At 39.5% G+C, this 17,305-nt stretch overlaps 1 protein-coding gene across 3 annotated transcripts; it reads left to right on the plus strand.

The window, feature by feature from the left end:
- Positions 1 to 8,137: 8,137 nt before the first annotated feature.
- On the plus strand, positions 8,138 to 16,215 carry pcgf1 (polycomb group ring finger 1). Of its 3 annotated transcripts, none has more exons than XM_074649082.1 (9): positions 8,138 to 8,289; positions 10,212 to 10,317; positions 10,461 to 10,613; positions 10,903 to 10,974; positions 11,799 to 11,904; positions 12,047 to 12,089; positions 14,572 to 14,658; positions 15,605 to 15,685; positions 16,030 to 16,215. In XM_074649082.1, exons 1-9 carry the CDS (start codon positions 8,203 to 8,205, stop codon positions 16,078 to 16,080), a joined length of 786 nt encoding a protein of 261 aa, XP_074505183.1. In that variant the 5' UTR covers positions 8,138 to 8,202; the 3' UTR covers positions 16,081 to 16,215. The 3 variants fall into 3 exon arrangements, with proteins under 3 accessions (XP_074505183.1, XP_074505185.1, XP_074505184.1); XM_074649084.1 differs by having other exon boundaries at positions 14,575 to 14,658; XM_074649083.1 differs by having other exon boundaries at positions 8,142 to 8,289; positions 10,215 to 10,317.
- The last annotated feature ends 1,090 nt before the right edge of the window (positions 16,216 to 17,305 follow it).

Below are 17,305 nucleotides of genomic sequence, written 5' to 3' on the forward strand. Positions count from 1 at the left end.
CATCAAAGGATTGCCATTATCTCACACAAATACACACACACACACACATAAGCTCACGGCATTCTCAGAGGCATCTTGGGGCACCGATGCTTTGATGTGCATTTATCTGGATGTTGCAAACTGGTGTTACACGCCCACTGTGTTTTAAGCAGTCGACCGAGTTACAGTTGGTTGAAGAAGACCGATACATACAAGACCGAGCATGTCAACAGAGGTCCTCGTCAACAAAATGCATATCTAATTGTGGCCTTAAAAAAAGATCCTTCTACACACTATTGTCCTTGGTCTTGGGCATGTGGTTGCAGCTAGATGGCATTATTTTTTTCTCCCTATCAGTATTTTAATATGAGGTCCTAATTTGGGGGTTTGTCCTGTGGCATTGATGTAATTGCAGCATCCCTGGTTCGAGGTCCAGCTGGGTACCTTTAGCCATGTTGACTTCCAGGTCTTTTTCTCTATTCGTTTTCCACTACAGATAGTACCCCCTCAGTCAGTGTCAGCTGATCGCTGTAGCGACGCCACTTGAAACTGCCATGACATCATTTTCAACAGGACGCTCTCTGAATCCTTGCATCGGCAGCAAAACAGAGGGACGTCTGCACAGTTTTGGGGGCTGCCATTATTTAAAGATCTGGATGGAGTGAATTTTAAAAAATTGCAGTCACTATTGACAGAGCTTGGCTATTTAAAAATGGTGGGTTCATGCGGGATGTCCCGTATTGCGCTAGCGACGATTCTCTCTGACCAATCAGCGGTCTGCAGTGTTTTAACTCCACCTTCTAGTATCGGCTCAGCTGGCTTGGAACCTCAACTGAGGTGGTCCCAAAAAAATTACCAGATACCAGGTACTATCCACAACCTTTGCTAATGGAAACGTGGATATAACTAATGTGTCTATATGTAACAAAGTGAACTAGACTGCCTGATGGTAACACAGCTTTGGTTGCATGTCAGCCCCCTCATTTCCCTCTTATCTAATGAAGGCGAAACTGTTCAATGAAATACTCCTGATTTGTTACAGGTTTGGGGTTTTTCTTTTACCACTTTTTTACCACCCAGATCTTACAAATATTCAGTGTTTCTCCCCCCCCCCCCAGAAGGACTTCATTTCAGAGGGTAAAAGTTTCTGGAGATTTAGACCATTTTGGAACACTAAATCTCTCTACTCAATCACAAAATGATGGAACTGGAGTTAGCAATTTAGGGTTAACAGATATGCATGACCCATCTCACCTGTTGAAGGTGCCCTGTTGGGGTTTCTTGCACCAAACATCTTTGTCGTATTTGCAAAGGTGATTTTTTTAATAATCTGAAACCTGGATTCCTGAGACCAGTCTTCTTTTTCATACCTTTAACTGGTCCATAATTATGTTTCCATCACCAACAGTGAGTGGAATAGTGTGGAATGTGTGTCGTGTCACCTGCCTGCACATGTGCGACATCATACGTGTGCTAGTACAGCATGACAAAACATTGTTCAATAGCACCTCTGGTGGTCAAAAACACAACAGCGTACCTTTAAATGACACGGGAAATATTGGCAATCAAATTAAAAAAATATTTAATTAAAAAAACACACAAATTATATTTTAAAACAGTGAATAAAATGTGACTAAACAACACAATTCAAGACTTCATACATCATACTGTATGTCATGATTTATTACAAGTCCAATACTGACAAAAACCAACATATCGGTCTAACTCTGGCCTAGACGGCCTGTAACGGCGGCACTCGCCTGGCCTGCATCCTTCATTGAGATTTAGACGACGCTTCCTCTCTGCTGAGTTTGTTATGCCTTTACCCTTATTCTCTTAAATGGCCATGAAGATAAGATGGCTGCGTGATAAGTGAGCGTGCACCTCCCTGCACAGAGAAGATACAGCGGATGACAAGACAAGCAAGTGTGCCTGATGTCCTCTTTGTGGGTCTTAAATTTCAAAGAGAGATCAGTGTGGGCAGGTTGAGTGGGGACGCAGGAAGCCCTGTAACATTTTGGTCACATCACGTGAGAGATGAGCAATCGTGAAAATCAGAATTAGACGGTTGATTGTAATTTATATCCTCACGTAAGCTACTGAAAGTCTCTGTTATGCAACATACCCTGATCCATAAATAACAAGATTTGCTTCTTGTTATGAGTGGGTAGATTATGAGCACATGCAACAAATCATCTTATCTTAGTACGGCTGCGTGTGTGTGTGTGTGTGAGAGAGAGAGAGAGAGAGAGAGAGAGAGAGTCTACCAGAATTTTTAAGGAGAATGAGAGAATTACTCAATTCAGGGATAGTGCTACAACAGTAGGTTTTGTGCCTTGCTCAAGGGCACGTAAGAGCCCACATACTGTAATTTCTTTCATGGGGAGAGTGTTGCTCATTTATACCACTGATATTTTCCCAGTTTGGTCTTGGGATTCACTTAACAATTCCAAAAACCATCATCCTAAAATGTTTTTCTATTATTTTACAATTAAAAAGTTCATGTTTCTTGTTCTTGTGGAGAAAAGTCAAAGTCCTTTGATAATCCTGAGATAACCGAGACGCTTCAAAGTTATCACGGCTCACTGCATCTTGTGTGTGCATGTGTGTGCACTTGACACACACACACACACATGCCACACAGGCCTGAGCGCACACACATACACTCTCCACAAAGCGGCACACACGCACACGCACGTGATTAATGAAAATTCAATAGATGACAGACAAAGCTCTGTTGTGCCACATTAATAAGATTTAATACGGAGCTTTCTGTTTCTCTGACACTGGCAGGCCAACTTGTTCTTGCTGGCAAACTCGTCTTATCTCAGCATCTTCCAATCGTGTCATTCATTATTTAGCCTCTAGCTTATCTGAACTGAGGACTACAGTTTTCAAGGCCCCCTGACTCCCACAGGAAGGGAAAGGTGAAAGTTACAGTGAAATTAAATGCATTTGCTTTGCAAGAGGTTTTTATTACAACAGCAACACAAAAAAAGAGTGATTGTCAAAGCAAGTGCCAGATCTCTATGTGCATGAACTGTTTTCATTATTTGCATGTTTACTCTAGTGCAAAAGAGGCATGCAACAACTGCTGATGTCAAAGGTGTGATAATGATCAAACGTGTCTCTGAAGATTCACTCTAACAAGCAGGATAGCTAGATACGACACACGCAAATACTGGTATATTGTTATACAAAGACCAACTAAATTCAGTGGTCTTCAATGAAACCAAGGCTTTTTTGTATCGATTATGATGAATCTTTCTTTATGTTGCTTTGTCCCACCATGCAGGATGTCTCATGTTGATCTGTGGGAATTATTTCTGTCAAACAAACTGATAAATTAAAAAAATGGATCCAGTTTCTGCTCTGCTTTGAGCTAATGTGATGACCAAATCATAGACTGTATATAAGAAGTGGACGTAGTCACCGTGACGTCACCCATTGGTTTGTGGACTACGGTTTTGACACTGTATTTGACTCTTTTATTCATTCTGCTGTGTATGACACTGCGCGCTATGCAATTCTGTGACTCATCAGCAAATCCTGGCATAATTTTCTCGACGAGACAAATTCCTGTTCATGTATTTTATCCAGCATTTGAAATGATTCAGATCGTGATATTGGGAGTTTGGGTTTTGTGCCAGGGGGAGGCCTAAGGGCTTGCCCTACATCATTCATTATGCCCTTGCCCATCAAGCAGCGCAAGCTGCACTGCTCTGGAGTCATTCCAAGAGGGCTCTCATCATTAGCTTGCCACTTGGCGGCCAATTGCTGGAGCAAAAGAGACAAAAGCTGCAGTCCACCCCTGCATGCTCTGATTGCTCTGAGAGAGAGAGAGAGAGAGAGAGAGAGAGAGAGAGAGAGAGAGAGAGAGGGATGGGGGCCTCCTTTTGGCATGGCGGACCGCATGTTCTAGTGGCAGGGTGGTTGTGTAGTTGTTTTGGCACAGGATGTCCAGGACAGAGAGGTAAATGGGGTCTCTATCAGCTCAGAGAGTTTTCAGTTGATTCAGACCCTCATGGTTTGAAGGAGTCTCCTCATGCATGAGTAATAGTTAACATCCAATCTAAGGACAGTTACAGAGAAGTTGGTGATCTGTCATTTCTCAATGAATCCTCAAATTTTTCATAATAGCAGCGTCTTTGTAGTCCTGGCAGGTGTTTGATCCATCAGATAAACGAATCATTCCCCAATAAAAAGTGAAGGACGGGTAGGGAAATAACTGGCAGATTTGCAGACATTTCAAGCAAATAGGGGTTCTATTGTCCATGATTTTGACATGAAGTAATGACAACAAATGAAAGGCTTGGATTCGTCTTGATCCTCTCCCTCCTCGTCGGCTCTTTTGCCTCTTCACTCACACTCTCTCTCTCTGTCTCGCTCTCCTCGGCCGTTGGGTTTTGCCATGCTGTGATCCTCCTGCGCCTCCAGGCCCTCAGGTTATTTGGATATTGCGTGGAGTCAAAGCCCTGTCAATCAGATAAGCAGTGACCTCGCAGGCCCAGCAGATAAGACGTTACATGGCAAGAGGAAATGGCAGACAGCAGGGGACACAAGGCCTGACTATGAAGGCTCGTTGAAGCGAGACTGATCACAACGGCTCTTCAAACTAAAAAAGGCTGCCAAGAATGAAAATATATTGCTTGTGCCTTTTCTTTTTTTTCCAATTTAGATTGACTGAATCTGATTTGGACTTCATTGGCAAGTGCTTGTCTATTTATCTGAAGGAAAAAAAATTCCAAGGTGTAACAAGTTTTCTCTCATAAAACGATGAATGGAAAGGGAACATTTTCAAGAATGAATGATGCTTTGTAGAAATTTGAATTGCGTATAGCACCAAGGCAGTGGTTAGTTCCTAGTCATTTTTCCGTAATATGCATCCTGCATCAGCTATGAGTCTTAATTATCACTGATAGACACCCATAAACAAAGCATTCATGCCAGATTTAACAGTCTCAATAATTGGCTTGCACATCGCCGTTTGGACTGCAACAGACTCACTGAGGTGGTTGGAAATAAGACAAACTTGCCAGTCATTCCATTACACTGGGAAATTACAAAAGGATGAATGAAGGGCGAGTCTTTGTTTGGGATGGCAGCTTTTGGGTGGTCCGCAGGTTGGAAGCCCTCTGGGAGGGATCAAGGGGACCTCCACATATAATACCAATACGACGACCTGTCGAAACAGGGTATAGAGGCTAATTCAGATGCAACTCAGCCACAACCAAGATTTTCTTCCCCCATGTGAAAATTAATTTTTCTACAAAGCTATACTTTTCATTCTTCCCACGATTAAATAATTGTAAGTAATTTGGGGGAAAACAAACTGGTTCTAACCCACGTCTGAGTAAAAAAACCTCAGATATATTACATTTATAAAAGCATAAGACATCTCACCGCCACAAATACCATAAATATAGCACGACACAATGTAAACTGTTGATTTAAATAATATTGTCCGAAATGCATAAGCCACATGATTATCTAGGGAAATGTTTATGGAGCCCACACACTCTTTCATTTCAACACTCTATACTTCATATTCGCACATATTTAAACATAGGTCTGGGAGCTGCCCAGGACAACCACAGGCCTCGGCTGCTGGCCACTGAGCCAACGGTTCAGTTCTTTTCTCAAGAGCCCCTCGATGGTTTGTTGTTCAGGGAGGAGAGAGAAGTACTCATTCAACCCTCAAACAGTCTGGGGGGTTCAAACACTTCAGTCACAAGCTCTCTTCTAAGTGAAAGGGTTACTGATGCAAAGAAAGCCAATTAAACTCAGTTTAGCTTTTATGTAACAACTAAATGTTCAACCTAATTTAGCTGATAAAAATCCTTTAATGTGCATTGTTTCAAATTAGGAGCACACTTTTTAAGAATGTCAAATACATGTTTATTCGTACCTTTGCACGTTCTGAAAATCTTCTTATGTGGTTTTGTGGTTGTTTTGCAAGACCTTAATGGAGATCATTGTTTCAGCACCTTTTGATTTATCTTTTGATGCTACATTGCTAATTAGATATCAATGAGATCGGCATCAAAGTGTGTGACATAACATAACCAGAGCTAATGGGATTGCGTGCGGCGGCGAGAGCAGCCCACCCTCCATGATGCCTGAGTACTGTAGGTCTCAGGATGTCAGAGGATTCAGGTTACAAGACCCACCATGTTCTGGGTGTTGCTGAGGATTGTGGTTTGAACGGTGTTTTTACCACACTTCACCTTTTATACTGGAACACCTTCAGGTATCTTAGCACTCTTTTCCCTGTGTTATGTGGTTTGCCAATATCATTTAAATCTGGGCCAGTGCCAAATACATGTGTGCATCTTATCAGCAGGTATCTATACACATGTACAGCTTACATGGTCCCATCATAAGTGGGTTTGCATGGGTAATAAAACAAAAATTACGAATATAATGCCAAAGTCTACACTGGTTTAAGACATGGAGGCTTTGTGTGCACATACTGTGTAAAGACAGGTCAAAGGACTGGCCCACTGAGCAGGAGGTTTCAGAAGTTTTAATGGCATCTTCTTTTCAACAACTACATTAAATCCCTGAGTGCATGAATGACATTGCTTTACTTGATGCTACATAAATATCAGCAGATTCCAAAGGCTGCAACCAATTGACTGAAGTGTGTGCCTGCAGTGCCCTCTATTGCCAAGAGAAGAGACTGACAAGTGGATGAACCCTAATCTATCTAATCCTAAAGCTGCTCTGCTTCTTTCTAGAAAATTAATTGTTGTAGGGTTGGACCAAATAATAACATAAAAAGTGCCTTGATAAATGAAACTACATTTTAAGAAGTTTTTACCTCTTAAAAACCGAATCAGTATTTAATTAAGGTGGAGGATGTGAAGTGGCTTTTAAAGGCCTACTATTTGGTATATTTTATGGGATTGTTTCGCTTAAAAACAACATATCATTGAGACAATTCATATAAACCCCTGTGAGGGAAGGTAAGATCAGCTCAAAAATAAAGTCAAGGAAATATGTAAGCCTGCATACAGTGAGTGTGACTATTTATATGTCAGAATTTATTTATTTTTCCTTAGTAAGGTGGCTTTTTATTCGTCTTTATATTTGTTTATTTTTCTTTATTATGTGTTTGCTTTTAGAAAATAAAGTCAAGAAAATATGTAGGCCTACATACAGTGAGTGTGACTATTTATATTTTAAAATGATTTATTTTGTCTTTTGCTTAGTAAGGTGGCTTTTTATTCATCTTTATATTTATTTATTTTTCTTTTTTATATATTTTTTTATATATACATATATATATATATATATGTATATATATTCTTTTTTAAATTAAAAAGGTTTTGAGGGATAAAACATATAAACTTAAATGGAGGCAATAACCAATTAAACCTCTTTAATAAATTGTAATCCATTTATTTATCCATTAATTAACCTGAAACCTGGAACCACAAATGTGGAGCAACCCCCTGAATTGGCACCTTAAATTAAAAAGACAGTGGAGCAGCATTTTGTTTTTGTTTTCAGAAAATAAAGTCAAGGAAATATGTAACCTAGGCCTGCATACAATGAGTGTGACTATTTATATTTGAGAATTTTCTTTTACTTAGTAAGGTGGCTTTTTATTCTCCATATTTGTTTATTTTTCTTTTATATATATATATATATATGTATATATATATATTATATTTGAGAATTTTTCTTATATATATATATATTTATATTTGTTTATTTTTTTTATGCGTTTGTTTTTAGAAAATAAAGTCAAGGAAATATGTAGGCCTGCATACAGTGAGTGTGACTATTTATATTTGAGATTTTTTTGTGGCTTTTTATTCGTCTTTATATTGGTTTATTTCAATATAAATATATTTATATTGGTTTATTTCTCTTTTATTTATATATATATATATATATATATATATATTAATATATATATATATATATATATATATATAAATATATATATATTTATATTTGTTTATTTTTCTTTTTTATGTTTGTTTTTAGAAAAATAAAGTCAAGGAAATATGTAGGCCTGCATACAGTGAGTGTGACTATTTATATTTGAGATTTTTTATTTTTTTTTTACTTAGTAAGGTGACTTTTTATTCCTCTCTATATTTATTTATTTGTCTTTATATATATATATATTTCGCAGTTCTCCTCCTCCTCCTCTTCAGATTGCACAAATACCACTTCCGGTTTACCCGGAAGTAAGCATAATTCCCAAAGATGGCGGAGCAAGGTCCGATGGCCATAGCGATGCGGCTCCGAAACCAGCTCCAGTCCGTCTACAAACTGGACCCGCTGCGGAACGAGGTGAGTGGCCACGTTAGTCGAACCCGTCCGCACCGCGGCGGAAACACAGGGGGAGTTCAAACCGCACCGGAGCCGAGATAAACACGCGCATCTAGCGGAGAGATCGTGGTCGTCTCCGCGAGGAGGAGAGGAGAGGAGAGGAGAGGAGGAGAGAGGAGGAGAGGAGATGAGAGGAGAGGAGAGGAGGAGAGAGGAGAGGAGAGGAGGAGAGAGGAGGAGAGAGGAGGAGAGAGGAGGAGAGGAGAGGAGAGACATGCTGAAGCTGCGCTGCTGAAGAGGAGCTGCTGTTTGAGCATGCGTGTTGTTCTGCCCTCAGTGGAGCAGCGTGCCCCAAATCCTATCAACTAACTTGTTATTCCACTAGTTTTAGAGGCCACATGTTCAGCTGTAGTCAACTTTACTTGTAGTTCAAGCGATGTGTGAAGTGGGACGGTGAATCTGCTGTTTAGTGTGAGACGTCGTGTCCCCAATCAGTCCCAAAACAACTAATTTAAACCCTGATTTATCTGTCCAAACGTCTCCTGTTTGGTGTTGTGTTAGTGTGAGGATGCATTGGATCTCCTGATGGGAACATCTCTCAGTTCATAACGTGTTTACTTCTTGAGATACACCCGGAAGGTCAAAGGTCAGAGTCAGCTGATGTTCATTATCTAGCCGACTTCAGTGCTATATTATATAATGGTAAATGGACTTGCGTTTATATAGGGTTTTTCTAGTCTTTTGCGCACTCAAAGCGCTTTACACTATATATCAGCATTCACCCATTCACACACTGATGGCAGAGGCTGCTAAGGTGCCAACTTTGCCCATCAGGATCTAATCTAAATACTCATTCACACACCGATGGCTATGTCTTCAGGAGTTATTTGGAGTGTCTTGCTCAAGGACACATCGACATGTGGCCCGGAGCAGCCGGGGATCGAACCACCGACCTTTCGATCGGTGGACGATTTGCTCTACCCTCTCAGCCACATATAATTCGTTTTTCATATCATGAAATAGAGGCGATGCCCATCCAGTTTGCTGTTAAAGTAGACACAAAGTAAAGTTTTCTGCTTTTGGGGGTGGCAATAGCTCAGTCTATAGGTACTTGGATGAGACTTGGCGGAGGGTCACCGGTTCATTCCCCGCATGGACCAAGTACTGAGTGTGAACTGGTCGCTGGAGAGATGCCAGTTTGCCTCTTGGGCACTGTTGAGGTGCCCTTGAGCAAGGCACCAAACCCCCAACTGCTCAGGGCGTCTTCTTCTTCGACCAAAAAGGAGAGCACTGATCAGTTACTGTTTGTTCGGGGAGTTTGATTATGGCAAAAATCACAATCACGATTATTTTGGTCAATAACAAGATCACGATTATTTAACACCATTACTCATTGACTTAAAGAAACATCGTGCATTTAGAAAGAACATTTTGTAGCCTACGTTTTTTAAAGTTAAATTCATCAATCTGGTGCACTTTGAGAGCAAAATTAAGAGGCTATGAGAAGTTTGTGCTTTTGTAAACTTTATTTAATCTAAATTTAATTATAAACACCTTGATGTATAGATACTTTATGAATGGTGATGACATGACAAAGGGGTACGCTGGATTTATTACACAATACAAAACAAGAGCGATACAGAATGCGGCGCAATAATCGTTTTATGATGATTATATTTGTTTTCATAATTGTTGGAAGATCATTTAAATTTGATTGATTGCACAGCTCTGCTGTTTATTGTTCCGTCGCTTTTGATCCCACAGAAGAAAACTTAATATCTTTTGCTTTCAGGTGAGATGTTTGCTTTGAGTTCAAAGCTTGGCAGTGCAGAGGAGTTATGCTCATAAAACTTTGTTTTGGGGGGGAGATATATAAATGTTTAAACCAAACTTTAAACGTATTTACAATACAGTATGTAAAACACCCTTTCGTGTTTTGCCAGGAGGAGGTGAAGTTGAAGATCAAGGACCTGAACGAACACATCGTCTGCTACCTGTGTGCGGGTTACTTCATCGATGCCACAACTATTACAGAGTGTTTGCACACCTGTGAGTATGAAACGGAGCTTGATAAAAAATAATTCTTGTTATTAACTTAAAAATATTTCTGCCATTTCACAAGAATAGATGTCTAGCTGGATGAAGTCATCAGAATGAGAATTAATTGTCCGTCGTGTCTCTCTGCTCTACAGTCTGTAAAAGTTGCATTGTGAAATACCTGCAAACGAGCAAGTATTGTCCGATGTGCAACATCAAAATCCATGAAACACAGCCTTTACTCAACCTCAAACTGGATCGAGTGATGCAGGACATTGTCTACAAACTGGTGCCTGGACTACAAGAAAGTACGTACACAAACAGTGCTGTCTGTATCAGCGTTACGCACAGTTGTGACCTGAAGTATCAGTTCCCATGAGAGTCAATATTTACAGTTTGGAGCTTTTGAAAGCTAAAATAAAAGCTGAAGAGAAATTTGTTTTTTACTAGAATGAAATGTAGTTTTACAGCTGTAGACTAGTTGATTATTGACAGTAGTAAACATTGTAAACACCATCTGTTTTTACCATATTTGAAAATCAGTATTGTCACTATATCCGCCATGTTTGTCTTATATCTATGTTCATGTTTCATCAGGTGAAGACAAAAGAATAAAGGAATTTTATCAGTCGCGTGGGTTGGAGAGAGTCGTCCAACCGTCTGGAGACGGTAAGTCTTCACTTTAGTAAAGTCTCAGTTTGTGATTATGTTGTGTTGTGATTAGTTTGAAGAGGGAACTAGATCCGTGTGTCTATTCCATGTCTGTGGGACATCTTTGGTGCTACACTGTGATTGCTGTGGTGTTTCTTCTTCGTCTCAGGGGTTACATGACTGTAAACCAAAGTGGCAGTGCTGTGACATCATTCAACTTTTTTGAAGTTGGATTTAGAGGCCAAATAAGCCAATAACCTTAAAATGGCCTTATATCAACACATTTTTGAAACTATAGAGCATCTCCACGACAGTATAAGCTGTCTTAGCGTCATGTGCAATACATGCAATTAAACACGCATGTACAATACAGGACCAGGAAGTGCGTATACGGCGATTCAAATTTCACGGTACTTTGATGAAATGTTGGCTGAGTACGTCCGAAAATATGAAAAGAAGAGGTCCGTTCTTGGAGCTGCTCTGACCGCTTTGACTGCAATCGGTAAGACGTTCACAGGAACTGTGCGCGTCGTCTGCATCGCCTTACTGCGCTGACCACAAGAAGCATGAAACAGGTTTTTCTTGTGCATTGGCCACAATTGCAAATGGATTCATCATATTTCACTGTGTTTCCCGGCAGATATATTTTTTTGCATTGAGTGGTACATTAAGATTAATGAAGAGTTGTTTGCTCGGCAGTGGCAGGAGACACAAACTGCATCTGTATCTGGCCTGCAGTTTGCTGCTAGTTGCTGCTCTGTTAGACAAGACTGCATAGCATCAACCTGCGCTGTCAAAGACCTGCTGATTAATGTGTACTTCTTTTTTGCCCGCCTCACTAGATGCTGTACCCGATGCTACAGGTTTACCGTACACAAGCTTCGACCATTCAAAAGCCCACTTCTACAGATATGATGAGCAGGTTTCGCTCTGTCTAGAAAGACTAAGGTGAGCTTTGGTTTTTCATGTCATATATGAGATAAGTCTGACAGAATGTAAATAAAATATGCTGCTAAATGTGTCAGACTTTCAAGTTAAACCTGTCTAACATACATTTTTCAAAACGGTTTGTTCTGTTTTGTCTTTACAGTTCGTCGCTCGCTGGAAAAGATAAAACGAAACTCACTCTTCAGGTAAGTCATATACACACCAATAAATGATCCCAGATATATTTAGCATTGTGTACTTAGTGAAATTGTTGAGCTGGTAATGGATGCTTTCAAAGCGTCTCGGCTCACAGGTTTGCACAACCGTGCAAAACATGTCTCCAGGAGCACATTTTTGAAGCCTGAACAAGTAATTTTCTACCCTTAACTGCTAAGCAAATACATGGCACAATGACATCTGCAGCAACAGCAGAATCCAGCACTCAGAGCTGGTTACTCTGGCTGCCTCATATACTCACCGAGAGACGGGGGATAAGTGGTACAAGTACACCAGTGAGGCTTATAGTCGTTCTTTATTTTCCAACCAAACCACTAATTTCTCAGTAATTGGGACATTTTCTAATTGTTTGAGAAAGTGTTGTGATGATTTTGACTCACTACTTGAGGCCAGATGACCACGATGTTGACTCAGTGTTTGTGGTGATTAGTGCTGACACGTAGGACTTGAGATCAAAAAATTGGATCAGTCCAAACATCACACGAGAGTGTATTTATGTCCAACAAATACCTTTATGTGTTTGTTTCAAATTGACTAGGGCACCAGACAATTAACATTCCCCATGAGTGTCTGAACAAACCTCTTTCCTTTTTTGGCAAATGTGGCATAAAAGAACTATAAAGACAGATATAAAAAATGTTAAATACTATTTGGCATATAGTAAAATTTGATTTGAACTAGGGCTGTTTTAAAGAGAGTGAAAACACTTTGTATCGTATGAAACTAGAAAACCTAAGGAATCCATTGGTACCAACCATGTCATACTACCTTGTCGGAAATTTACGATTTATTCCAATTAACTATGGACAATCAAGCGATTAATTGTGATTAAATATTTTAATTGACTAACAGCCCTAATTTGAACACAAATGAAGGGCTAATTATGGCAGCGATCCCAATATGTTGATAGTATACGGTATATAGTAGTATATATGTGCATTCTTACAGTGCCTACTCACACAAATCTACATCATGGCAATTTAAATGGGGGTGTTTGAAACACAGCTTGTTAAGCAGTTTCAAACCCACTAAAGTGAAAAAAGTGCCTACCTTGTCAGTTATTACTGGGGTTTTCCCCTATGTGGCTGGATCCTCTTGACAGGCCCATTTGTCGAGGGACATGTGTGCGTAACAAGGGATGTGGGAATGTAGAATGCTCGGACTTGAACAAAGATCATTGGGGGAGTAATTTAACTAAAACACAGACTGTGTCATATTCCACTGTGCTTATTATCCTCACCGCCCAGCCAACATCGTTACACACACAGCAGAGACTCCAGTCAGCCAGCAGAGGGCACTCTTGCTTAACACATGGCTGTGTGGTGCAGCAAGTTTCTCATCCAAGTTTGGGCTCAAATCAAGATTTCAGATTTTTAAATATGTTTTCACCATAGCAGATTTTATAGACCATGTTTCCATGGGAGAATTTTGAGTTTTAGTGAAGGCTGTAAGCGTTAGGGCATCATCCACCACCACCCATGTCCTCTTTCACCACTATGTGAAAATAAAATGTTGTTTATTATTGTCTAATGTTACCTTCCTTATGTAACGGGAACATGCAGCGTCATCGGTTCCACTCCTGACTCTTGATATATGCAGCTGTTTCCCTCTCACCTCTGTGTGAAGTTATAAATATTTGAATTGGATTCGACTCTTAACCTTTCTGTTACGTGCTGTTCTCTCTCTCTCTCCTCTGCATGTCCAATCATCATCCACTGTTTTTTACTGAGGTGGAAAATTCAGTAAAAATAAATTTCTGCCTCGGCTTCATAAGAAATATTGTCTCGCGCTGCACTCAGGTGGAAAAAGGAAGTCAGGCTCTACGGCTTAAGAGCGTATAATAAGTCAGTTGGGACCGGAAAACGTCCAGCAGTAAGCTGGGTTTTTCTTCACCGTAAATCTAAATGTAACAGGAGTACGCCACACCCTGTCGATACGTTTACGTTTCTTATGTGGAGGAAATATGTTCTGTCGCCTTTTTGTTACAGTTTGTAACAGGGAACTTTAGACGGACTTTATAAAAAGATATTTGAATGTTAAAATGAAAAACAGCAGCCTGCACTTCTAGTGTTACAAAAGAGACATTTATAACTGACAAGCTGTTTACGTGATCTGGACAACAAAACCAAAAATGTCAGTCTATACTCTCTGAGCAATGAGTTACTTCTGCAACAGGGGATACCGTTAAGCAAATCAATCAATCAATCCAAACGTAAAATGAGTGAAATGTTTTCATGGTACAGCTACATGTTAAATACTTGAGCAAATTCACCATCTTAACCTGCTTTATGAGCAAAGAAATCTCCCTAACTTGCTCTACATTGGTCACAAGAGTTTGAGTAATAAACACCGTGATCTATCAGAATTAACTTCTTGATTTTAAACGTGTCATTGACTGATTAGTGCTAATCTGAAGTCTTACAGTGCGTTTGTTTGACCTCGTCTCTGCAGCAGAAGTTTGTTCGTTGTTCTGTCCGAGCGGAGGTGAGACACCTACGGAAAGTGCTCTGTCATCGGCTGAACGTGGAAAAACACCAGGTCAGTCAACACTCATCATTCGATAACACGACGTTATGGTAAACATGACGTTACATTAAAGATCTCTCAATATTTACTCGGCTTATGCTAATGAGGACTAATGTGTGAAATGGCTATTTAGCTGCATGATAAAACGCTCTTCAAAAGACAAACTACATCTGCTATGTTACGAGAGAAAAAGATTTTTTGTATAATTATACGTTTGTCAATGTGCATGTAAACATATTCTTTATACTTTTACATACAGTCTGTTGACAAAATCAGTAGTCTGCTTGGAAACACTGCATTGTTGTCGCCAATTTCTGCAACTCTTCTTTTCTCCAACTAAGACCTTTGGCATGCAAGGCTCGTCAATTATTCAATATTTATTGAGGCCTTTATTTGCTTTACAGATGCATGTGTGAAATGAATTGTCGACCCCTACCTCTCACTGTTCATACAAAGAAAGACCGTCTCAATCAGTCGCCAAGGAAAAATAGTTTTGATTAGTTAGCAGATGTTTGGTGAACACAATGAATAAAACCATTGTGTTTGCCTTGTTTTTGAGATTTGAATTCTTCTTGTCTTGTAAATATGGTTCAAAATCACCGCAGTAAAGAATCAGTGCAGAAACTCTGAAAATCTGTTTCCCCGGTCACTCAGCTCTGTATGGATGAATGGATTCCCTGTGCTTGCTTGCTCAGTGTGGAGGCGAGTTTGGTTAAATCGTCCATCAACTAACCCGCGTGTTTTCATAATTGTGATATAGCTTAACACATTAGTTTGTCTTAATGACCCTGTCGCCGTCATGAGCGCATGAAGCATGTTTTCAGTGCATGGGAAGAAGTATTTGTGTTTCCTCGTCGCATCTTTTTTTACCAGCAGCAAACAGGTTTCTCATATAAAAATAATCACAGATGTTCCTCTCAGATTCCCCTTCACATCTGTTTGTGTGGTCTCCCTATAGGTCCAGATGTTGTTCAATAACGAGTCTCTGCCCGATCACATGACCATGAAACGCTTATGGCTCTCGCACTGGTTTGGCAAGGTACGGTACAGCCGCTGTTAACCAGCGCCAACAATACATTCCTTCACACTTTGTACTGTGGTTCATTTAGAAAATCAGGATAAAGTTCACTGGAGATGTGTAGCGGTGAATAGAACATTTCAATTATTAATAATGTAGGTTAAACCTAAATCATTGTATTCCACTGTCAAATTCAACTTTACATAATTTCAAATTAAAGTAAACATTTTGAATCCAGTAGTACTGTGATCTGAAAACTTTTAGTTTGTGATCTATTTAGAAGATGATAATAGTTACATATACTTGTACCTCACTTTAAATGTTTCCATCCCACATATATATAATAAAATGTTTTCTCCCCTCAGGCTCAACCTTTAGTGCTCCACTACGTCATCAAGGACAAAAGGACCAGATAGGACATGCTTTCACTCGGAGGACAGCTGTACATATTTTGTACAATACATATTCTATTTTAATAGTGTTTTTGTGTACATATTACTTATTTTCCTTGTTTTGTATTTTTGAAAATAAATTTTAAATGGGAAACATAATAGTTTGTATTGCTTGGTTACAGTACAGTATGGTTTCATCTGCATATAGATATACCTGTACAGGAAAGGCTCAACACTAATAGAGAGTGTGTATCGCATGGAGGATGGTGGAGTGGTCCTCCCTTTTTTCGGACAGGTTTATAATATTGACAAAATGTTTGGATTTGTTGCAGTTTTATTTCATTTTAACTTGAATTTGGATACTTCAGTAGTTTCTCATACTTTAGATGTCTTACAGCTTTACAAAGAATTATTAAATTATTGGTTTTGGTAATAACCTATTTTGCTATCATTATGTCACAAAGTGTGATTAATGATACAGTGACTTTCTTTGCAAAATTGACCTATAGTTAGTGATATAATTTACACGTGTTGTATTTTTACATGTATATATCAAGGAAAAAAAGAAGTATGAACCACCAGCATGTTGCAACCAAATAGAGATGATTTCATTAGTTATTTTGTTTGGAATCAGTATTGAACATGCAGCAGGACACTGCGAAGTCATCTTCACCCTGCAGTTTTTAAAAATCATATGAAGCATACAAACTATGCTCCAACGTGATGTCATGATTTCACTTTTTTAATTTTTTAAATTCAAGCAACTTCTCACACTTGAACAAAACATCTGTGTGCATTGACACCAGTTGCTTTCTTTTGTGGAGCTCTTCATGTTTTGTTGTTTTACAACTTTGAATCTCAGCAGATGTAATCATCACCGACCAATCTCTTACTCACCTAACTAAAGGCATCTGTACTAGCAGCGCTTCTGGCAGCGTGTCCCGACACAGCATTTCTTCATTCTATATGAATCTGCTCAAGCTCTATCTCAGGGACTGAGTAAACAGTGTTTTTTTAAAATCCTGCCACAGATTCTGGACTCTGACTTGGCCATCCATTGTTATTTTGAAGCCATTCCTGTGTAGCTTTGGCTTTATGTTTGAGGTTATTGTCTTACTGAATAAATCTCCCAGGTTGCAGTTCTTTTGCAGACTGCAGCAGGTTTTCCTGCACTGATTTTGGTTTGTACATTCCCAGGCCTTTTGGGGCCTGTTGCAGAGATGTGTCTCCACAGAAAGATGCTCTATAG

This window comes from Sebastes fasciatus, chromosome 10, assembly GCF_043250625.1.
Source record: "Sebastes fasciatus isolate fSebFas1 chromosome 10, fSebFas1.pri, whole genome shotgun sequence".
Lineage (NCBI taxonomy): Eukaryota > Metazoa > Chordata > Actinopteri > Perciformes > Sebastidae > Sebastes > Sebastes fasciatus.